The sequence below is a fragment of the Dromaius novaehollandiae genome, chromosome 13 (assembly GCF_036370855.1).
Source record: "Dromaius novaehollandiae isolate bDroNov1 chromosome 13, bDroNov1.hap1, whole genome shotgun sequence".
NCBI lineage: Eukaryota > Metazoa > Chordata > Aves > Casuariiformes > Dromaiidae > Dromaius > Dromaius novaehollandiae.
In genome coordinates this window covers 5,366,995-5,391,604 of record NC_088110.1, presented here as the reverse complement: position 1 = coordinate 5,391,604, position 24,610 = coordinate 5,366,995, and the positions used below count along the sequence as shown (strand labels likewise).

General features: G+C 39.3%; 1 protein-coding gene across 1 annotated transcript in view; it reads left to right on the top strand.

The window, feature by feature from the left end:
* SLC6A2 (solute carrier family 6 member 2) overlaps positions 1-24,610 on the top strand; it is a 71,988-nt gene that overhangs the window by 33,012 nt on the left and 14,366 nt on the right. The window contains exons 4-10 of the mRNA XM_026102083.2: positions 5,547-5,685; positions 6,540-6,674; positions 11,189-11,292; positions 13,394-13,518; positions 14,327-14,439; positions 17,817-17,945; positions 20,715-20,814. Coding sequence (XP_025957868.1) covers positions 5,547-5,685; positions 6,540-6,674; positions 11,189-11,292; positions 13,394-13,518; positions 14,327-14,439; positions 17,817-17,945; positions 20,715-20,814 — 845 coding nt within the window. The remainder of the gene's footprint in view (positions 1-5,546; positions 5,686-6,539; positions 6,675-11,188; positions 11,293-13,393; positions 13,519-14,326; positions 14,440-17,816; positions 17,946-20,714; positions 20,815-24,610) is intronic.

Sequence of the window (24,610 nt, the reverse complement as noted above, 5' to 3'; positions counted from 1 at the left end):
CTACAATTTGCATTAAGCTTTAAGTCATAAAAAAACTACCAGAATAAGAAATACAACTCAGACATGGACTGTATCTACTTATATCTTACCAATTTTGCTGATACTCATTCTATGAAAGGCATTTGGGTTTAATCACTTAAAAGCGTTTACTAACTTTTAGAAGCACTTGGCCAACTCCTTAGACCTTATTTTTCAAAGTCATAATCCATATACTGTGCATTTGCTTGTCATGAGCAGATTTTAATGTCACAATTTTATCCGCTAAAATTGAGTATTAGCAGTCATTTCTTGAAGATACCCCTGTGCTCAGAAATTATGTTCTCAAACACTAAGAAACAATTTTGTTTCTAATAAAGGCTTTGTCATGAGAACTCAGTCTGTCAGACTATAAGATATATTTGTTAACATTTTAACTTGCTGGTAATTGATGATGTTTTTTGCCATCTAAACAAATCTGATCCAACACAAAACTTGCTTTGATGAATTACCCCCTTCTATTCACCACAACAAATTTAGGCCAATAACTTTTACCTTTTTTAAAAAAAAAAAAAAAAAAAAAAGAGAAATAATGAGGCTACACAGATATGTAATCATACTTGGATTTTAAGCTAAAATTATACCTGACTTTGGATTGGAATAAACAAGACCAACTCTAAGACATTTAACTTGACCTGTTTGTACAAAAACCTACCAAATTTCCAATATAAACTTATATATCTCCCTAGACATGAATTACATGTCTCTTATCTCCTCTTCTCTGCCTATGGATGAAATATACAGAGTAATTTTCAGACCAAGACCTTCAGCATTTTTTTCTCCATTAGGTTTGGTTCCCTGTTCAGACTCAAACATTCACCATTTCCAGAAAGAATATATTCTCATTTGCTCAGAGTGGAGACAGCAAAGAATTATAATAATCCTCATTTTACATAGACAGATACGCTGAGAAAAGCGGTGATTTGTTCCACATAAGAGCTACAACTAGACCCTTAAGCTCCCGACTCCCACGAGCGGCCGCGCGCTGCCGCTTCAGTACAACGTCTTTAGTAGGGGTTATCTGGGAATACCCAACAGCTGGGCTGCCTGTTGGCTCTCTGGGATCTGACACCAAACTGAAGAGGACCCAAGTGCTTCACAAAGACAAAACAGGAGACAGTGGTACAGCAAACAGCCTGCTGGTTTCAGGAGAGGTGAACTACCTCCCTTTGGCTGAACGTGGTGTGGAAGGGAGGCAAAAATGGGTGCCAGAGCTACTGGGTGATTAGGGGAGTCTTCCCAGTAGAGCGCAAGGTAAAGAGGAGGATTAAAATAAAGTCTCCCAAAGACAAAAAGCAGAATCTCTGAACACAACCTCAAGCTGAAATCCCTTCTCATTCCTGCTACTTCTGCAGATAGGCAGAAAAAGTCTTGGGACCTATATTTATAGTGATGTACAGTCTTGGGTGTGTTAAAGGGTCACAGAGTCATTGCACATATAAAGTTACACTCCCTTACACAGAAAGTGGTCTTCGCATAAATCAGACTCCTTTGCACACATCCATGATAAAAGTGAATTTCTTACCTCTAGTGTGGGATAGTGGGGAAAAACAAAGACAAATACAGCCACATGCATGTTCTTTGATGCTTGGGCTCTACTAAATATTGCTAGAACTTGGATTAAAATATCAAAAAGCTAAAATTATTTATTAGCTCTTGTACTTTGCTCAGCATGATGTAATAAGTGCCTGTTCTACTTTATCAGCTTCATCTAATAGTGTCTGTTCTCAATCCTTTATTCCCCCTCAGGTAACATTTTCTTCTTCCTTTTGCATGTACTTTTCATCTACTTTCATTCTTTCTTCAATAATGATAGTCTGCAGGCAAAATACTAATTCCAGTTGTCTTACTGCCTTTGATTTTGGCTTTCCTGCTTTCTGTGACTCAGAGTTGTCAATTATGTGAGTTTATTTTGTTAGTAGAACTGGACAAAGACCTCTGTTTCTTCAGAAGCTTTCACTGAAGACATTCGCACTAGGTTTAGACACACTTTAAAGAAGTTTAAAGAAGTCAACAGAGACTGATACAAGTCGGCACTGTGTGTCATTTGGTTCCCTGACTCAGGGATTTAAGAGAAATCAACAGGTCTACTTTGGAATAAATGTTCCAGGTTATATCCAGTCAATTGACCTGTAATGCTTGTGCCATTTTGACTATGACTTGTACACATCTGTACAATGTTGGGAAATGGGAAAATGGGATAATTCCTCAGTTAGTAGGGCAACCTCAATCCACGAATGGTTGTTGGCCAGTTTGCGTTATACTGCTGTAAGATCAGAGGGCTGAGAAGTCAGATGCTTTGACCTCAGAGCTTCTGGCATGGGGAATGCTGCAGTATCTCTTCGCATTTCTTCTTTTTGTAGCCAGTGCAAGGGAAGTGACTGTCTATAATAGAAAGGATCCAGTCAGGGATTTGTCACTCTCCCTATCTTAACAGAAATAGGGTAAAAGCACCCTCAGCTGCTCCTGAAATGAAGTAATTGAGCTGCTAACTGGGTTTTCTACAGCATTACTGATGCATGCTAACTGTGATGAACATGATGAATGCTAGGTTTTCAGATTTGCCTCTTCCCTAAAAAAAATGTCCATTTTTCAAAGAACATCACAGACCGATATCCTGCAAGCCAAGAAGGTTTAATCTACCTAATACTTTACCAGCTGCTTCTCTCCATCTCTTCAGATGTCAGCACATCTTAGGCCAACTGCCAGTCTTAGCACTGCATCTTCTACTTTGTTGTGCAGCTGGAATGCTAATATGGCCACTAATATACATTTATGAACTACTTCCCTGCAACCCACAAAAAGGGCATGTTTCAGAAAACTCCTATGGCTTATCTTCAGAGGTCACCGAAAAAAAAGGCAAAAAGAAAAAGGCAAAAAAAAAAAAAAAAAGGAAGCAAAAGTCACCTTGGGATTAGCTCATGAACAGCAGTTGTTTCTAAAGTTTTCCTTGCGTAGCTGCTCAGCTGTTTTGACTGGTTTCAAAACTATTTTTCTCTTCCTACTTTATGAATCCTTGCCCTGATTAACAGAACTCTTAGACGGGAGAAAATCCCTGGAATCCCACGTCTGAAATGGCAGTTCTGGCAAGCCGACCAAACGGTAACACCCATTGCTAGCTGCTTCTTGGAAAGCCAACACGCAAGGGAGCAGGCTTCCTTACAAATCCAGAAGAATATTTGGGAAAGAAGAATAAAAACTTAAATGGGCATAAAGAATGCAAGTTCAAGCTAAATTTTCTGAAGGTGCATCTATACTTCATAATCCAAACGACCTTCTTTACAATGTCCAGCTCTGACAGTGATAGCAGTGTAACTGTAATAGCACAAACTGTAAAATCTCTCCCAAGGTCCTGGAGAAATGCTCCGACATTTGGGAAATCTTTTGCAGCTACACTGTTATCACTGCCTGAGCCGGTTAGTTTAGTGTGGAATCGGATACCTTGTGCCCAAGATCCTTTTACATCTTGGGATCCCAGCGCAAATATACTCTACCAGCAGAAACACTGGTTCCATTTGCACTTTCAGCAAATATTGAATGAGACCCACCTATTTATTAATTTACATTTAATTACAGATATAGGTTTTTTAGACGAGATACCAAGAAGTTTGCCTCTCCCTATGCTTTATTGTTTCTACAGGTTATAGTTGAGGACTGAGCTCTCATTATTTCTAAGCAGGAAGGTTCTTGGATATATACCACAGACACATGATCATTACCCTTTTAATGCCTCACTTGTTATTGGCTTTGCAATGCAACGAAAATAGATCAGCTGCTTAATTTAGAAGGTTGCTTTTTAAAAGTATCTTTTACCCAATCAAGGCTAAAATTATAGAACCAGTCCAAAATTATAGCATTTCTTATCAAACATTATAAACTACAAAGCAGAACTATTTCTTAGCTGATCGTATCTTGACAATCTAGGGATTAAAAGGGAACTGTATGCAACTCTTTCATATTACTAGGTGATTTGTTCTAATAGGTCTTTATTCCCCCAGAATGTTTCTACAGTTTAAATAATTCAGAGACATTTTTCAGTTTTCCCCATTTAAGTTGACACAGGTTTGACCTGTGTTGGGGCTTATTCAACTCTATCTCACTCATCTCTAGCTCCATAAGATGCACTTAAGTTAGCTATGAAGCACCATCTCTCTAGTAAGTGATCGTGCACAGACAGCGAATGGGGCTGGAATTAGATGCCTTGGGCTTCAGTCTCTACATGTCTGCAGCCACGGCCAAATACGCTGTACTTCATTTTCTCCAACATGCAATTTCCTTCACAAAATATGTCAAGTTCCCCTAATGAAAAAGGGCTTATTCTGATCTCTTTTGTTAGTGCTATCACAGCGCTAAGAGAGGGCCAACTGAGGTCAACTTTCTGTTTTACCCAAGCAGTGTATAGCAAAGAAAGGTGAGAGAGAAAAGGGAGGAGACAAAAAGATTATGACCATTTTATCTGGATGGGAACTGAAACACAAAGAATTTGAATCCCTGAGCCAACAGCCCATAGATCTGTATCACCACCAGGAGTTAGCTCTGCAGTTCTCCTCCAGTGCAGCGGAGTTGGAAGACTGCAATGCCATTCTTCACAAATACAGCGTTAAGTACAACAAAACATTTCTGTGTTCTTTAGATTTTAAAGAGCAGCAGACTCTTCCAATTGCATAGACCTGAGTTAAAGGAAAGGGGATCCATTATAATATCTAGCCCATATGCCTGTTGCATGCAGAAACGTGTTTTGACAACGCTAATTGTAAGCGTAACAAATCTTGGGGACAAACAGCCTTTTCTACACTTCAGTTAATTTCACTGCATAGATCTCAGAAGAATTAACCTACCCTGGTAAGCGTCAGCATTTCTTCTACCACCTCTCCATCACCTCAGTGAACCCCACAGAGCTCTATACCTATTTTAAAATCACTCACGGTTGCCTCTCCTATGCAGGCCCTTTTCCCACTGGGAGCCTCCCAATAGCCCGTTCCAACAGAGACTGGCAGCAGCTTTGGAACCTGCGGAGCAGCAGGTAGCAGCCAGCTCCCTGCACACCTAGAGTCACCCAACAATTTCTGTTGAAAAGGATCTCTGAAGGTCCTACAATTCCCTATGCAATGCAAGGCTAACTTCAAAGGTAAATGAGTTTGCCCAGGACCTTGACTAGCCAGTTTTTAAATTCTTCAAGGATGGAGACTCTGTAGCCTCTCTGAGCATCTGTTCAGTGTTCAGGCAGGAATCAACGAATGACATTTCCAAAATCCCCAAATGCTTCCAGTGAAGGAGCAGGGAGTGCTACCCTTATAGCAAAGATACCTACTAAGCAGACACTGACAGGCCACTGAGAACAGAAAGGCATTGCGGGAATCAGCATAATAGGTGGCTTCACAATACTCTGATTTCACTAACTGCAAGTGACATCAGTACTGCAGTGCAGCATCCCTTTCCCTGGCCCCGGAATGAGAGAGAAAAGCCTTTTTCCCCTTGTGACTTTGCTTGTTTCTGTGTCTGGTACGCAGGCGAGGAGTTCTGCACCTGCACGAAAGCCGTGGCATCCACGACCTCGGCTTGCCGCGCTGGCAGCTGTCCCTCTGCCTCTTGGTGGTGGTGATCATTCTTTTCTTTAGTCTGTGGAAAGGCGTGAAGACTTCAGGAAAGGTAGAACTAATATTCTTCTATCTCAACTATATTCTTTGTCTCCTTTACTAAGTCTCCTAATTTTAGAAAGCAAGAGACTAAATCACTGCTTCTGAGGAACCCTCTGGGACCAAAACATGGGAGAGGCCTTTATACATGAACTTTACAGCGTGGAATACACACTTCAGATTCAGCCTTTATTTTATCTACTAGTCTTGTTTGTGTGATGTTCAAACTGGAAATTTTATTGGCATATTATTTTCAATTCAGCATTAGTGGTCTCATCCAAAAAATACTGAAGCGACTTTGAATAGTCTGACATGTGCCTCCAATTCTCAGACAAGCCTACTAATGTTTTGATGGCTTAAGAGGCTTTGCTTTTATGACAAAATGTTGTGACAAGAGAAATAATGCTGTGACAAGAGAACTACCTGATAACCTTGTAAGTAATTTGCAATTACTCTTTGACATCCCTCAGAAAACACCTCACCAGAAAGTCTAGAGTTGGATACATTTGAGAGCTTTGTGTACATTTTCATGGAAGTATCATCACCTAACATCAGGCAATCACTGCACTTACGCAGTAACCCACAGCTGAACAGCTAATCAGCAGTCAGACACAAACACTGGTACCGCATAAGCACTCCAACAAGTCTTGTTCGACAAAATTGTCTCCTACTGATATTCATATACACACATAAGTACTCTTCATAATACTGAGCAGCATTTTCCCTTGAGACAGCCTATAAAAACAAATCAAGAGCTTCCCCATAAAACAGAACAGACAAACCCAAGAAAGTGTCAGTTGTATTTTTCACACCTCCTTAAAATTTTCATAATAGCTGATCAACTTTTGTGATCTCTGTTGTCTGCAGGTTGTGTGGATAACAGCCACTTTGCCTTACGTTGTATTATTTGTCTTGTTAATACATGGCATAACCTTGCCTGGTGCATACAATGGAATAAATGCATACCTGCACATAGATTTCAGAAGATTAAAAGAAGCCACAGTAAGTGCACTCTTCTGCTCTCATTCCCTGTTATTATTAAAACTGTTCCATCTATTATTAAAACTGTAACTATTAGAGCTAAGTTCTGAAGCGATATAGCCATACTTTTGCTTTTACATATGCACTATTCCACTTCCTCTGACAGGCTAAATTTCCAATACCTTCATAATGATGGCAACAGGAATCGCTCAGCTGGAATCCAAATTATTCTGTTCACTAGAAACTGTCTAAAGGCAGTTCCAGGTCTGGCAGTCCCCTAAGCAGTGGGATCTACAGAGGGCACAGTCAAAGCATGTAATATCCTTTGAACAGGAAGATTGGGTCATACAAAAAATTAGTTCTCAAAAAGCTACGAATTCCCTCAAGAAGGTGATTTTGCTTCTTGAATCACAAGGTTAAATGTTAACATAGTAAATAAAAAACCCCAGCATTTGAACACATTAGTAAACACACTAAGTCAGGATTAACCCACCAGGTCATTGTTCTTGAAATGAATGAGACTTTCAATTGTAAAATGTTCTTATCTTACTATTGAAAGTAATGTACATTTCACTATATCGTTTAATGACATTGTAAGACATTCTAATGAAATATAACCAAATCAACTCAACCTGTGGAGTACTTCAGGACTAAAGTTATTTCATCCATTGTAAAGCAAGACCTACAATGAAGTCGATAACTCAAAATCACCAGCATCTCAGCTCTAAACAGCAGAGATCTGATGCCTACAGATAGATCTTAACCACTGTGCTATTCTAAAAATACCATGAATGATTTACAAAACAGAGACATCTCTCTGGATCAGCCACCATGCTATTCTAATGGGTGTGAAATAGAAAAGCTAGGACGCAGCTGTATTAGAAGGAAATTAACTGCCTTGGAAATTTGCAGCTTTCAGAGACGCCTGGGCAGCCTGCACACAGTTGCACGGTGCTCTTCCTCTGCACGGGATCTTGGTTTTACTCCACTGATTTTGCCTGAGTAATTAAAAGGGCAGACAAAGATCTCTTGAGCGTTAGCATCCAGAGCTATTTCATACAGTGCTAGCCAAACAATCCTTCCTCAGTTTTTTTAATGGTAATTTTAGGAGCTTGGCATAACCCATATTTGGATTCCTTCGGCAAGAGAGTTATCACCAGAACCCAGACTCCAGCTCCCTCCAGTCTGGAGTACTCAAACCCAGTTCAAATAACATAGTTTGATCAACCTGTGTCACCAAAGCACAGGCCACCTAAGTGGTTCATGTTTACGTACACGCATAAAAAGATGCGAGGATGAACAAAGATGATACTTAATTTTTTCTTAGTATTTTAAGTGGTGTTTGGAACAAAAACTTTACAAGTTCAACTAGATGTCTGTGGAAGCGTGCCAGCTCACATCAGCTCAAAGTCTAGGCCTCCAAACTCCTAACTGCCTTCTGCTTTCGGAAGGATACTTCTGCGCACTGCTCTTTCTTGGCTTAACATTTGTGCAGCTGCTAGTTGGCTGACCCTAAAGTTATTTGTTTCTAAGACTAAATTTTTCAGATGACTTTAAAAAAAAGAGTTGCTGTAGAAAAATAAAAGACTGAAGACCAGTTTTAAGGAGAAGTTTCCCCAGCTGCTTGTCCCATCAGCCTTCTCCCGCTCGGCGACTGGGCCACCTGCTGGTGCAACGGAGCTGCGCGCTGCGTTTCGCTCCTCGGGCCCCAGAAGAACAGACTCCTGCTTCAGTTCCAGCCAGTACATCCCTGAATCTGACTTGGGATTTTTTTCCCCAAATGAATTGCTATCCAACACAAAAATGTTATAAGTCAAACTTAAACAGTGATGAGCTTGAGTATGAGAGAGCCAGTGCTCTCACAAGAGGCATCGGAGCATCCTGACCACAAAACGAGTGTCCCCCTAGGGCTACATCCTGCACAGAACCGAGCACGCCCCGAGACATCACAGTTGTCGCTGGTATGTGAACCCAGAAAGGGTCAGCTCTATAAAAGAGAAATAAATTCATCTGAGGAGCTCTTAACTAGACCAATGCCCAGCCCCATTCCTTGCTGAAAGCCCAGGAGCTATAAAGCCGTAACACTCTTGGCTCCGCTGCAGAAGAGAGTAAATTGGGCCCCCGTGTAAAACGGCCACTCTGCTTCTGTTCTGCAAAAGGAACAGCATTAAATGTGGAGTTAAATCAGACACATCAGGAACTGTAGGTAAGGAAGTAGGCACTTGCTCTTTTGTACCCAGCAACAAGTTTCCTGAAGATATCATGTGCACCCTCAGACATTAATGTAGTTTCTTCTCCACACACCACAGCAATTCTTTAAATCCATGTATGTGAGAAAGAATATGCAGAAAAAATTGTAATAGTTTAAGCAAATAGGAAGGAAGCTAGAAAGACTGACTATAACCTCCCGTGAGATATTGTTTTTCATTTTTAATGCACATAAAATCTAATATCCTACCATAAAGTGTATTAGTCTATACATGGATCAGAACACATTCAGTTGAAGCCAACAGAGCAATGTGAGTGTAAACGGCAGAAGAACCAGCCCCGTCTGCTTAGCATCCTGTTTTGTTATAACAAAGGGAATGTTTTGCATTTAACCTTAGTTCTAAGGGAATTTCTGGTTTCTGCTCCTTATTCCTTCACCTTGATCTTCTCAGCAGCTCATTAGGAAACAGAAATTATGGGCCAAAACTCTTACTCAATAAATACTTACACATGTGCATAGTTCCCCTCCTAGGCAGCAGGTGCTAACCTCTTATTTGAAACAACAGGACTTAAGCAGATATTTAACAGTGCTTGAACAGTAAGAAAGCAGAAGTATAATGAGTGCAACTCAACCACCAAGACATGAAAGACCTAGAGAACCACTAAAAAAACAAGTACCTTACAGTGGCAGTATGCAGATCTAGTTATAGTTTAGACAATATTTATCTTTAAAGATTTCATGCACTTGACTGTCAACACCACCAATTATGGGAAGTTTTAAAGACACAAGCAGAATTATAGGGGCTTCTGCATTCCTCTACACTTTCATAATATACATTAAACACACTCTGGAGAGAATGACCCTGTCTGATCTCCACCTTTGTGTGGAGATGGAACATAAAGACGCAACTGGCTATGAGCAAGAACTTCATTTTAAGGATCTTTTTGCTGTTTAGTGAGAAATTCATGACACCTAAGCCCTGAACTGCAGTTAGAGAAAATCACATCTATGTGGCCATTCTGGTTTGCAATAAAGTAAGCACACCATAGACTGTTTTTCATTATATCATCTTTCAAATAATTAATAACTCAATAGCCCATAAAATTACATTTCCCTTGAAATCCAACAAGATTCAATGAATGGTTCACAGTCCTCAGCAGGCATTAATTGAGAGCATCTCTGTTGAAAAAAAGATATTTAGCATAAGCGCTTTCATATATCACGTTAGGATGAGATAAACCTCTTTCTTCAGATTGGGCCAAACATGAAAGCTTAGCATAAAACCACCAGGGCAGGTGGAACTCAAGCTCCTTAGAACTGTTAGTAAACCACTGCTGAATAAATACATTGGGGCTGATTTTAGAGAGATGTCTTGAGCACTTGGCAGATTTAGGCAAACCCTGAAGATCTCATTTGGGGAGGTGCTAAGGATTATTCTCGCCATTGATTTCATTGCCCTTCTGGAGTTTAGCTGGAAGAGTTTTGTTTATTTAAATATCTCTGTGTAATGATTGAATAAATGAAACCCTCATTAGTCAGAGAAGACTATTTTCAGGCTTGTAATTCAGGAGGCCAGCACCATGGCATTGTTCCTGGTTGCTGTCTGCACATCTTGAGTGGATGTTGTGCTGGAGATTCAGTTCAGAAAATATTGTCCTTGCAGAGCATTAAAAACGTGTCTCCCCCAGTGGACAATTCTTAAAGTGACTCTGCTACATCAAATCTGAAATTTAATGACTATCACAGGAACAACTCTTCCAGTCAAATGGGAAAGAAGGTGGCAGATATCTTGGATGGTTCTGTTCACAGCATGTCAGTCATACTTCAGCTTCTGAAGCAAGAAAGCATCATATAAAGTATAATAACAGACCCATGAAGAAAGCTCTCTTATGGGAAAGAAAATGTTCTGCAACTCCTGACCTGTTAACTATTTTTAGATTCCTGGTTGTACATTTGAAACTAACTTGGAACAAGCACTAGTGGAAATGTATTTGCGTCACCCAGAAGGAAGATCACATCATCATTTCAGTACTTGGGCAAAGCTCAGAAGTACAGCTCCACGGGGTATACCCCACGAGGGAGCAGCGGGCGCGCATGGGGAGCTTGCCCACTGCTCTGGCACTTACCACTTCATGGTAAGCAGTTTCAGAGCATGACTGTACTCCATGTGACAGTTCTTGGGGACTGCACAGCACTACAATCTCATGAGCGTTGATCATTTATTTTCACAAGACCTCCAAAGCCAGTTGTCTTGTACAGTTCTTGCATTTCCCTGATGTATCTTTTGGGCTGAACTAACGCTAATAACATTGGTCTCATTATGCAGGTATGGATTGATGCAGCCACTCAAATATTTTACTCCTTAGGAGCTGGGTTTGGAGTTTTAATTGCATTTGCCAGTTACAATAAGTTTGACAACAACTGTTACAGGTATGATAGCCTATTCTTTCATTACTGCATCAGAACGATATTATTTTACTTAATAACTACAGCTAGAATAAGTATTTAGATATCTTTTTATCTTCAGTCATTTATTAATGATGGTCAGTCTTGTGTGGACATAGCAACCAACCCAAAACTTGAATCGCTATCTTCCTTACTGAAATTTTAGCAACAGGAGCCTGCCAAGATTTCTGCTGTACTGCAAAACAGAATGGGATTAAGTTTAGACTTTAGACAGCTGTGTAAACTGTACTTGTGTTTGTCTTTCAAAAGTATCACTAAAAGCAACAGTGAACATGGGATGGAATCTTACTGGTCCAGAAACTAAAAACCGCGATTCCAGTTTTCAGAAGTGTTTTTATGCTTTCGGGTTATGTTTCTGATATTTTATGTTGGGATCTAATTTAAGAACACAGTTTAAATCAATTCAATTTATAAGTGCTTTGCTGAATCATTGCCATGGAAATTCAACCAGAGCTACTTTGGTGCTCTGCACCGTCAGACAACTTCTAACATTTAAAAGTTCTGTTATCCTTCCATTTTGGAAGGAAAGTAAGTATCCTTTAAAAATTTCCCATGAAATATTAATTCAGGAAGTGCATAGACACACTATGAACTAAGCAATGACAAAAAATGTTAAAGCGGAAAGGTAGAGGAGAAGAAGTGGACTTGAATTGCTTTGAATGGATCCAAAGCCAAAAATCATGGAGTATTTCCACTGATTTCAGTAAGCTTTGTACTCAACCCAGAATGACTGCAGGTTCCCAGCCGATTAGTCCGACTAGGTGATTTACTAAGGATAACCCTTTGGAGAGAATGCTAGTCACATCCAGCTTCCAATATGACATTTATTGTCTCCTGCAAATAATTCTGCATTGCTCTCATACAGAACCAAATTATGTGGGAAGCTGCTATTTGACAAATTTTGCTGCTAAATTAAAAGAAAGATGTGAAACTAAGAAAACACCACAGGCAATACATGAAATCATATTATTTTGTTCTTAGCTTATTATAGTTGCCCAGTGTTGCTTTATTGGCCTTGCCTGTCCTGTATGAGTAACACGCAGTTTCATAAAATAGTTTCTATTCTAACAAGAAAAGCACACTTTTATTCAATAATGCAAAACACTTAACACACCTGCAAATACCCTTCTTTTACTAAAACTGTAGAACATGCCGATATCACCTGTTCAAAACGCTTTCTTGTAACAGAACAAATTGGAAATCGTACTGTGTTTCCAAATAAAGGCCACAGCTCCCACTATACTGTCCCATCTATACCTCAACACACCTTCTGTAAGAGAAATAATGTCAGTAATATAAGCCAATGTCAGTAATGTAAGCTAGAATAACAATACTGAAAATCAGAGCCAGAAAACATGAAAATCTGTACCTATGAGTGAGCCTCCAGTATTCTGCATGTAAAAACTATCTCAACTCAGTTTATAAAGAGATAAGCATCGCTCGATCCACTTAGTGACAATGAAAAGAAACATTACTCACTTGCATGAGGCCTTTTTGAGTTGTGGGAAACAAGAAATATTGTCATCACCTTATCAGTGACAAATATGTAGCAATTTTCTTTAATAACTGAAAGAATTTGAGTTTATGGGTCCAATTTGGTCCCTCTTGATTCTGCAGCCTTCCCACAGGGGAACATTTTAATGAGAACTGCAGAATATACTAAATTCTTCAATGCTACTAAACATAGTAATATCCAGAAGAGGATGAAGCTTGGTATATGGCACCTATGTTTACAGGTAGGGTAACTGATGATAGGAAATCATATTTACTTCCTTTTTATTAAAGCACTGTTCGGCATCACTGATGTTCAGAGGCACATCCTCTATTCTACAAGTCATATGCAGCCAAAGACTACATATTAGTCTACCTAACCTGTGCAGTGTCATCTAAATTAGAGACACCTGGTCTACTCCTCATAGCACAGTATGCTGATATGAGCTTTTGATCATCAGGATAATTACTTGATTACCATTTTCACCAGAATCTTCCTATCACTATAACATAATCCTCACCTAGTTCTTAAAGTGTTTTTTTCACTGGCATGTTCTTTTCTCCATCATATTAGGGATGCTTTGCTGACTAGTACCATTAACTGTGTCACAAGCTTCATCTCAGGATTCGCAATTTTCTCCATATTGGGCTACATGGCTCACGAGCACAAAGTTAAAATTGAGGATGTAGCCACTGAAGGTAGGAAGTGAATTTTATACTAGTTTCACCCCTTTTCTTCCACCATTTATTTGCAAATATGTTTACATTTGTTTCAAACAAGCAGGTGAAAAAATCTCATGAAAGTCACCTGAAAGAGATTACTTGGGCACTAAAAGTCTGCATTTAATTACCTTGCTGAAATGTGAATTGTAAGTGGTATTGATTCATCTCAACTCTACTGAACTGAGGATCCCTGACATCTTGTCCCTGACAAGAGCACCTGGTGCAGCAGACAGGCCTTCACTGCTGCACAGTATCTGGGGGAAACGCTGCTGTGCAGTGCCGCAGGTTTTAAGTGGTTCTGGGTGAGCTCAGCTGTAGTCTTTTCCCTGGTAACAGGTCATGCACCATTTCTGTTCCTACCTGTCTTTTACTGTATCCAAGAATTCCCCTTCCATTGCCCATCCACAGCATCCCTTTTTCACTACACAGCTGAAAAACAGCTAGTAAGGTTTAGTGAGTTCCTGTCTCAGAGCTTTGAGGGTATGAATCTCATAAAAAACATTATGAGAAGTGTAAAAAAAAATTGGATAGATTTATATACTCAAAACTGTCTTGCAAAGTATACTATTAAAGCATTTTAGATCTGTTTTCAGTATAACGCAGTTTTTTGTTCCAAGCACGACAAACCACTCTCAGACTGGGATGTATAACTGATGTAACAGCCAACTTGGTCATAATTTATCTTGTTAAAATGAACACTTTGGAGAAGTTAAGAAACACTTTGAGAAGTTTAGTAAACCAAATATCATTTAGAAGTTTTTTTTTTTTTCCTTTTCCATTTCAGGAGCCGGTTTAGTTTTCATCCTTTATCCAGAGGCAATTTCAACTCTTTCAGGATCTACGTTTTGGGCTGTGGTATTCTTCATCATGCTCCTTACTCTTGGCATTGACAGTTCTGTGAGTATTTTTCCTTCTAGCTGTGCTGTTTTTCTTTACTGTTATCTTCTATAACAACTGGAGAGGTATTGGTCTTAAAGAGGGGGGTTGTTACACTTCAAAAAAACTTCCTGTACCCTCCTTGAAATTGTTTTCCCACTCACAGCCAACATACCAATATTAAATATGCTGCCAAGAGTAGTAAAGACTCATGTTATTTAAGAGGTTTAGGAAGAGATCAGATCATTTACAAGCCAGGAGACAATACTTGCTGTTTGTTTCTCTCTTTTTTTTTTTTTAATGACCTTAGGTAGGGCCTGTTTGTCAACAACTATTACCACTTAAAGGATATGATCCAAGAGCACTGCTATGAACTATTACTACTACAAACTTGCAGTAAGATTTTGGACCCCACTTGTACAAGGTGGCACAATAGCACACAAATTGCTTTCTAGAAGAGATTTTCACAAGTGCTGAAAATCTATTGAAGATACAAACAATAGCTGATGACAGCCTGAACCTTTTTCTTTATAGACTATCAATGATACTGAATTTACTGTAAATTTAATCACTACTTGATAGTCACACCAGATTATTTCTACACTACTTTCATTTCACTTACTCAAAAATGTCTAATCTACATAAAACGAAGGCTGAAGACTAAAACATCTATGTTTTCACAGCAAGGGAATAACACTAAAGAACTAGCAGCGAGAAGATTTACTTCATTTTCCAGTAAAATTCAGCATTAGGTTTAGTCTTCTGGCTGTCATTCAGCACTAAAGAGCATTTGCTCTTTCTACAAAGTGATGATTTATACTGTACCATGGTATTCAAGATCACAGAAACTTTAGCCATACAGAAAATATGCTAAGCACCCTAACAGCTTTTGTACTGCTTTGTTCTCGCCAAAGAGGCATCCAGACATACTGTAATATTTAGCTTAAAAGTTGTTTTATTTGGGGGAAAAATAAATGGGGTCTTCAAAGAACACTGCCATGAACAGATATTCACCATGTTTAATAGGGTGGCACTTTTTTACTGTTCTAAAGCAAAAAAGCCTCTTGTGTAGTTCAGAACGTATACAGCTGATCTAGGGATTTCTTGCTGAAAATAGAAAAAATACTTTTTCTATTGCTTGCAACCTCAGAAAACTTTGTTCATTTTCAAGAACAAGAAAGGGAAAGAAAGAACTGGCAGGGAAAAGAGCAAAACTTTAAAAAAAAAAAAAAGCTATAAAAAGGTTGCAGAAGGAAGCTTTGATCATCACTGGCAAATAGCTGAATGAGATGTTGTGGAGTGAGATATGAGCTGTAAAGTTCAGATCCAGGTCTAAATGTGTCTCAAGTGTTTGGATTTTTGGATTCCAGCTCAGATTCATTAAAGTTTGGCTTAATCTTTATGCTAAGATCCTTATTCAAAAGATTGAGGCAAGATCATATCTGGGTTTCTACTTTGGCCATTTTTCAACTATAAGAAACTGTGAAGGCTGGAAAAGAAAGATTTAGCATACTTTTAGCATACTTCTAGTATGCTAAATCTAAGTGACTAGCAGAAACAAGGCAGAATTAAGAGAAGAATACAGACAAGCTTTTACATCCCATTTAACTTCGTTAGTGTGGTAAATTTAAGACGAATACATTTGAGTGAAGACATAGGGTTTTAGACTGTAGAACTCTTGCTAAGGGAAAAAAGTCTTTCTTGTGCAGCTAACTAAAATATTATGAGCTGATAAACTGGCTAAATTTTTCCCCTTCTTGCTAGCCCACAGCTTTGGGGCAGGGATTTGCTTGTTTGCATTTTGTTCAGAATTATTCAGTGTAACCAAGTATACTCAGGTGATGCAGCGTTTTGTATGGTGGTGGTCAACCTTCTCCTCTGACTCATCAAGTCCTTGAATGAAAAATCAAAATTTTAAAGCTTAAATTAAATTAAAATCAAATAATACCCAAAACTAAAGATGAAGAATAATATATGAATACTTTTACTCATGCATATAAACCTGCACTGGCCCAGAAATACAGATGTCTATACAAAAATGAATTGGCAAAATGCTTAAGGAAAGCAAAATCTGATCACGCAAGTGTTGGCAAACAGCAATGAGAAGGGCAGGAAACAGAACAAGGGTTTGCAAGCGCAGTGTTTGCCGTATGCGTCTAGCTCGCCGGGGAACCAAACATGCGGAATAAGCACAGCCATACGTTGAGAAGTGGCCCTGAGCCAAGAGAATCTAAAGGGTCTCTTTGCATTTCCAACTTCTCCAAGCCTGTTAAAGTGCCAACGTGGTAACCATCTCTGAGAACATCAAATATTAATCGGTCTTGAACTGTATTCACAGATGCCACCCCCACAACATTAGTGAATAAAAGCCAAGACTAGGTTTTCGGCCATTTCACTTGTGAATGTTTGTTTCCTTTAAAAAACAAAAGCCAGAACAAACACACCCTACTCCACCACCCCCAGCCTTTTGGCTCTAGATTGGAATCACTCAACCTATCAAGACAATTCTCAGCTACTGATTCCAAGGGGAGATGCTGATTTCTCCAGATTCTCACAGGAAAAGGCCAGGATATGCCAGTACCTGCTAACCAACTACCGTACTGCACCAAGCACTCCAGGTTTTGTCACGCTCTTCCAGCATGAGAAAAAGGAGGGACTCCAGCTTTCCTGAAGGATTCCAAAATATTAAATAAGTCTGTTCATCATTATGAGGAGCCTTGAATTCATTTTCACAGAACTTCTTGGTGGAGGAGGGGCAGAATGCTTTCACTAGTATAAAGAAATTAAAATTCAAAACAACCTATATGATAGCAATTTCAATGAAAACTTGGAAAGTACATTTAATATATTTAAAAAAAAGAAAAGAAAAAGGCTAGTGTTCATCATTTAGTTCTGGAAAGCAAAGTGAAATTCCTTCATGGAGTAAACAAAAATGAAATCATGCTTGCCACCGAGTGATGTTTCCTGGTCCTTGTCAGACTGGCTTTGGATAACCAATGGCTAAAAGGAATCTTTGTTCAGGAGATTTTCCTTGGGTGCTTGTGAAGAATGTTGTCTCCCTCTATATTAAAAATCTCTTAAGGAGTTAGATCAGTTAAGCTACCAGTTTTTCCCCACAGTTCATTCAACTGCATACTGTTTTTCCCAAAGTATTCTCCATGTGCTACCCCAGGGAGTCAGCGAAGGGTCGGTACAGGACAGGGCAACCAAGCCAGCAACCACGGCACTTTGTCCAGTTCCGGCTGCATCCTCAGTTCCCTACCCATGAAAAGCAAGCTGTGCTTCAGCATGCCGTACAGAGTTTAGGAATGAATTACAATCTGATTTACATTCTCTGACCTGCATTTCGACTGCATGTCGATCGTGTTTAACCAGAGCTCCTGTCTTCCTTCCCACAGATGGGCGGAATGGAAGCCGTCATCACTGGCCTGGCGGATGACTTCCAAATTCTCAAGCAGCACAGAAAGCTCTTCACCTTTGGTGTTTCCTTTGGCACTTTCCTACTCGCCCTTTTTTGTATCACCAATGTAAGTACAACAAAAGCTTCCATCAGCAAGCTACCTTACAAATGCAGTTAATCCCATCGGATAGAAATACGTGTCTCCCAGGCAGCCCTATCTTTTTGCTGCTGATAAACTTAATTCTTAACCAACTTTATGGCCAGTCTATTACTTTTGAGTCTTACCTACCACAATGCTTCTCTGGTCTTTTTTGCACAAGTTTATTAGCTATTAACTGAACCCACAAGCATCCATTCCAAAGAAATTTGTGCAATCCTGGTGTTATTTTATCATATTCAATGGAACTGTGTTGAGCATTTATTCCTGCGTGAGGGACTACGGATCTCAAGTAACCATGCCCTTTGTCACCTGGCTATTCTCTTCTTGAAGCAAACAAAATTTACTAATAGAAATATTTACTTCTTGTGAAAGTGGAGTTTAGAACAACGATCTCCTCTCCCTCCCATCTGTTCCTTAACGTACCTAGAGCTGATCTCCTACTACCAACACCATAAAAAGCACATTGATAACCTATCCTGAAAATCTAGCGTACTGCATTTATCACAACCATCTTCTGAGGTTTTCTTCATCCTGAATCATTTGCCTTATCAGGTTTTTGACAGTTAATTGAAGAATGAGGATCGCAATGTTCTAGGTTAGATGTCCTGCAGTGAGAGCGTCTTCCTATTTTTGACAAAAGGGCAAAAAGCCCTGTAGGCAAAGACATCAAAAGTGTCAGAAAATATGCTAAATTTGAGGTTGCCAAAATGAAAGTAGTTGTGCTCAAACCTCTCTTCTTCCCCCGGTATGGTTTCCGGATCTATTATTGAAATTACTGAAATGGCATGAGTTTCCAGGCTGACAAAGCTCTTTTTACACTAAAAGAATACCCCAAAAACTTTACTATAGTTTCCTCAAACTGGAAAGCATTTGAGAAACGAAAAACATATATCCTATTTTAAATATCTGTCCTTTTAATACCATGTTGTCCCTATTGTTATCTAAAGAACTGGACATGCTCCTTCTTCCTTCAAATGTTCAATTGGGGTAAAAATTCCTGAAGTATGAGAGAAACTCAGTGGGTAAGAGGCTAAACAGGCACTCCTGAACAGGTAAGTGCCTGAGATGCTAAACAGGTGCCAATGGGTGCAATTCCACTGCCTTCAAGGGAACTAAAGCAGTCAGAGATAGCAATTGAGCTCCTTCAGATAACGGCACCTACGCAGGAGGAAGTTCTGCTAGCCAGCTGGAATGCACTCAACTGCCCCGAGTCGTCCAAATGTATTGCTTCACCTAACTGAAGAACATTTCTAACGTGCACATAGAACACAAAGAAAAATCCTCGTGATACCATCATATTAAAATAATCTGTTTGATTTTGCCCTCTGACATCTTGAGGCTGTATTTCCAAAACAAGTTTCTTACATAATCATATTTGTTATTCACTTTGCTAAGCTTTGCTAACAGAGGCATTCATTTAGAGCAGGTGTAGAACAAAAACAAGCAGGTCAAACTGAAATGCCATTCAACAAACCCACATTTTCTTTCTAACGCAACAACAACCAGAGTTCATTCAGTTTTCAGATGAGTCTCCACAGTTAAAAATCAAGACAAGGCTTAAATACTGTTCTCTGTGCTTGCAAATATGCACATCTATTTCCAAAACATCATGTTTTTAGGCAGCAAAAAAAAAGAATATTGATTGATTGCACAGATTAAAATCACCTAGAAAGCTAAAATAGCACAAATGCTATTTACACCATTGATAAAAGATATACAAAATATACAAAATAGAAAAAAATAGAAATAATAGAATATAATTTCCTCCTCTTCTGAACAGGCATATTCAGATTAAATTTGGTTGTAAAAAGAATTTTATCAAAATCTAGCTCAACTGCAACTGTAGTTATTTACATGTGCCTTAAAACACTTTATTCAGCTTCATTTTGAAACAAGTACACATGCCACACTCTTCCGTTCTTCTTAAGCCCACACTCAATAAAACAAGCAGTAATTTACACAAATCCCTACCATATTGTAATAATGAGGTAAAATGTAGTTAAATTGTGTCTGAAGAGCAATTAAGCAAGACTTTAGCAAATGCAATTACAGTTCTCAGACACAAACTGCAGAGACATGCTTTTGTCAAGGAAGATGATGTGGGCTGCTGTCTCCACCAAGCAAAGGCTGGCTAAAGCTGCAGCCACCGAGCAGGTTAACCCCGCAGGGCAGGGCTGCCCAGCTCCCATGCTGGCCGGGGACAAAGACTCCGCATGCGACTGCTCCCTTTGCAGCAACGGGGAAAAGGGAGATGTGGGCATGCCGGTCAAGGACAGCACACTCACCGGACTACAGAATAACTGGCCTTCAGAAGAAAGTGAGTGAACGGCTTGTGGGAACTCTTGTAGCACTCCATTCGTGCCCGTAATTTAAGATCTTCATTAACTGCTGTAGACAGGCCCAGTCTCCCAAGCTGCTGAGCATGCCACTAAACAGGCAGGACCTTCAACTTCCAGTGAAAATACCCCGAGTGCCAAGAGCCACATTAATCAAGCTGCACTGAGTTTCCCAGTTCAGTGCAGATGCAGGTGAAAGAAGGCCTACATAAGAGCTGCAAGTATGATTCCACTATTTTGTATGCAAATATGAACCTACATCTGCTGCCTCTGCTCTGTATTAGAATACTTAGCTAAGGTATTTCAAGTAAAGCAGATTTCTGCTAGCTAGAAACTAAACTACTAAAGTGATTTCATTTGTGACTTTGTTTTGATGCCTGTTTTACCTCCCTAATGCTAGGGTGGAATTTACGTGCTCACACTTCTGGACACATTTGCAGCTGGGACTTCTATACTGTTTGCTGTTTTAATGGAGGCAATTGGAGTTTCCTGGTTTTATGGTAAGCACTTTGTTTTGCACCTGCAAAATCTTTTCTAAAATTCCAAGTGTGCTCACGATAGGCTTGCATGTTGTTTTAAGAGAAAACAATGTAGCCTTGCACAAGGTAAAGCATGACAAGCCAGGTTTCATGCAGTGATTTTCATCTGACTTACAAATAGTGACAGGAATGCAGATGTTCAGTGGGCCAAATTCTGAAAGTCAGCACAAAGCCAAAGAAAACTGCCTTGTGAAGAAGACTGCAAAGGCAAGAAAATGCTACCCCTCTTGCCAGTACTTTGCAGCTGCTAACACAGCTGATGACTTGCAGTGGGCAGGTTTATACCCCTCATGTGGCTTCAAAGCAAGTGGGTTAGCCTAAATACAGATTCACCTGTTCCTCCGTTCCATGATTTCCCCAGGGCCAATCCCAAGCCTGCATGCAATAGAAAAAAAGATAGTTTGTCTTTATAAACTTGTAATAACTTCTATATTAGTCCCTTTAGTTTGAGACAATATTATAACACACTCCAGCGGAATTTATCTCATTTCACAGCATGATATGGAATATCCAACAACACCCTAGAAATCAAATATATGCCACAAAAAAGGGTTCAAGTAAATGGTTTTATCCTTAGTATGACAAGCTCTGGGAGTATTCAGTTCACCTCTGGTATTAGGATGGAATCACTCTGTGACAACTACATGTGCTATGGTATCCTGAAAAAAAATGTAACTTAACTGTTAAGTCTCAGAAGATGCACCCAGCTTGCTTAATAGTTACTCTGGCCTTATTTTGTCCTTAATATTTTTCTCCTCCCTAAAGAAGTAACATAAACAAAAAGCAACAAATCAGATACGTAAGTCTTGTAAGAAAGAAGGAAAAACTTTTCTTTCCCGCTGTAGAAAGTGACCACAATATTAGCAAACAGCCACTACCACTTCTCTAAACCCATATGAATGCACTTGTGTAGCCTTGGTGGGGAAAAAAAAAAATGAAATTGTGCTTTCAGCACAATTTGGCAAAATAGTGGGACATCAAGTCTGCCCAAGCTCAGTCTTTAACCTCCAGAAACTTCACAGTCTTGTGAAGTGTCCTGTGTTGTCTGATTTCATGAAGGAAAAAACTACAGTCCTGTGCTTAACTGACAAGAAAGTTGACCACTACTATTCCCAAAGCAGCAAAAGAAAAAGGTTAAACTGCACATTGCTTACAGAAAAAATATTTCAAGACTCAACTAGACCTTTGATTATAAAGTTATCAAAGAGAGAGAGTGTAAGAGAGAGCCTGGCCTGTGGTGTCCTACCTATCACTTGTCAACATTTCACAGGTGAGGAGTTTTTAATACCTGGAGCCAGTGTTTCAAACATTTCTATTCCCCCCTTCCCCCCCAACCCAGAGGGACTGAGTGTTTAAAATGTCATCTATCACATAGGAAGAGATGGGGATTCATAACCTCAGTCTTATTCACTGGAAAAGATTCCACCTCCAGAACACTAGAAATTAAAAAATACTGTTAATCACCAAATCCTGCAGGAAAAAAAAATTGGGCATAAGTAGGTCAGTCTGAATTAGGCATATCTTGCTAAAGAAACACAGTGAAAATCATTTTCTTTCTTTTGGGGAGGATGCTATCAGTTCTTCATCCTGTCACAAAGAGTTAGTAAAATTATAAGGACTCCAAAAGAATATCTCATTTTCTTCAAGTTGAATTTTCTGGATTTTCTCCAAAAAGTCCATATAGTCACCTTGAATATTCCAGTGAGAAGCCCTACAGTCTGGTACCAGGGAATCTCTCCAGTATGTAAATGTTCTCCAAAAACCACAATCTTCTAATTTGCAACTACAAATGGGCAGCACAGCTGTCTTTGTAACCTCACTGAATGTGTTTCCAATCACCTTCACAAATACCCTAAGTTTTGAAAACATACTTCCAAATTATTTTTCCAAATTCAGTACTTATCTCTCACTACCACTTGCCATTAACAGCTCAAAACCCAATACACACTCAGGCTCCCCCTTTATGGCTTGCTTTTAAATTTGTTCTCCTCATTTTATGAGCTCCTTTTCGGAAGACACTGTTTTTCTTTCAGAGGCATCATAAATATTTTGGCAATACAATACCAAAATCCTTTATATAGGTAAGAGATAATCAGTTCAGCAATGCAATATTAATCAAAAATCTGTCACTAACTCAATGACCCATCTAAGACTGAAAACCTCGGAAGGTCTTAGAAGTCAGCTCACCGCAATGATCTAAACTGTTGGTTGTGTCTGAAATTGCCTGTCACTAAAACTTCAATTTAATCAACTTTCTTGGGCTCTAAGTTTCCTATCTTCTCTTAATTCTCATGTCATACCTTCCTATTTTGTCACACCTCTTTTCTCTTCATTACAAGGGTTCAAAAGTCACAGCAGCCTGCAAATCCTTTTCCCATTGAAGTCTGTACTGAACTAGCTGCCCTGATTCCCGATATGATTGTTCTCCCTCTAAGAGTCGTTTCTGTTCTTCATTTCTATTCAGAGGCAGTGTTTATAATTCACATATGAGTCAGTCCTTAGACACTGTCATTCTTGCTGCCATTTACTTCCCTCAGTCACTGACTGACCGCATTAGCACCACATCACTGTATTCTTCTAGTCACTCTGTCCCTCTCAATTAAAAACTGCTGAGGAGTGAATGAGCTGAAGGAATGGTATCCCTGTGTAAAGCTCTTCAACATACTAAAGCAAATTTTTTTTTTTTAAGCTTTAAAGTGCTAATTCTGTCCTCCAATATCAGCATGGAGCTAGCAGCTTATCTGCTGTTTTCTCTCAAAATAAGTGGAGGCACCAAATTTTACAGGCAACTGTTTTTAATGGATTTATAAGAGCTGAACGTGAGTGATCATAGCTTAGCTTGGAAGCAGAGGTATAAAAATATCACCGTTCAACAAGTGCAAGTTATTATCTGCTGCTATGAAAATAGGATTTACTGTGCTTTACAATGGCTAGGTTTTGGATGTGGTTCACAGAGTAACCCAGCCAAAAGCAGTCAGGTTTCATTTTTTTGTTGCAGCTTCTGTCCTTCTTCATCATCCCTTCCTTTATTCTCCCTCCCTCTAACAGAGAAAATATCTATTCATTTGTCTTAAGCAGATGACAGATGTTTTTACTGACACAATACGACCTGTTGCTTTATAAGAAAGCAACTTATTACAGCCTCAGGTGCTATTTAAACTGTTTTGACTGATTAAATCTGGCATGATCTTGTCCACCTTTTTTTCCTGATAGACCCCAGTTGCCTTAGTGACCCAGCAGGAACATTAAGCCAGCCTGAAGGCAGGCTTTGACATTTTGGCACAGACCAAAAACGTGGAAATTTTTATATTTAGTTCAAATTAAACCTATGTTCATTAACTGTGAAGTGTCTGCTTGCAAAGGTCACCTGAACCGGTAAGAGAAGGAGGAATCAGTTTGTTTTAGGGAACAGGTATTTTAGTTAAGACTGCTAGCTTGGTAGCATTTTTCCTCATGGGCAACCCTGAGCTCATTCCTCTGATACACAGGCTAAGGAAAGGCAGATAGCTCTCCCTGGGATACAAATCTGCTGTTCCGTTTTCCTTGCAGGAAAATCTCCACTCAGGCAGAACCTCTAACATGACCATCTCCCTGAATGACTAGAAAAAGTTCAGTATAAGTTAGCAATGATCTTCAGTCTCAATTCTATTATCTTCAGTTAGTGAAAGCCTTTCCAGGGAAAATCCTTTAGAATGAAATTTCTGTCCTTAAGGTCAATTTATTTGAAAAAAAATCTGAGGTAAACTATTTGACTTTG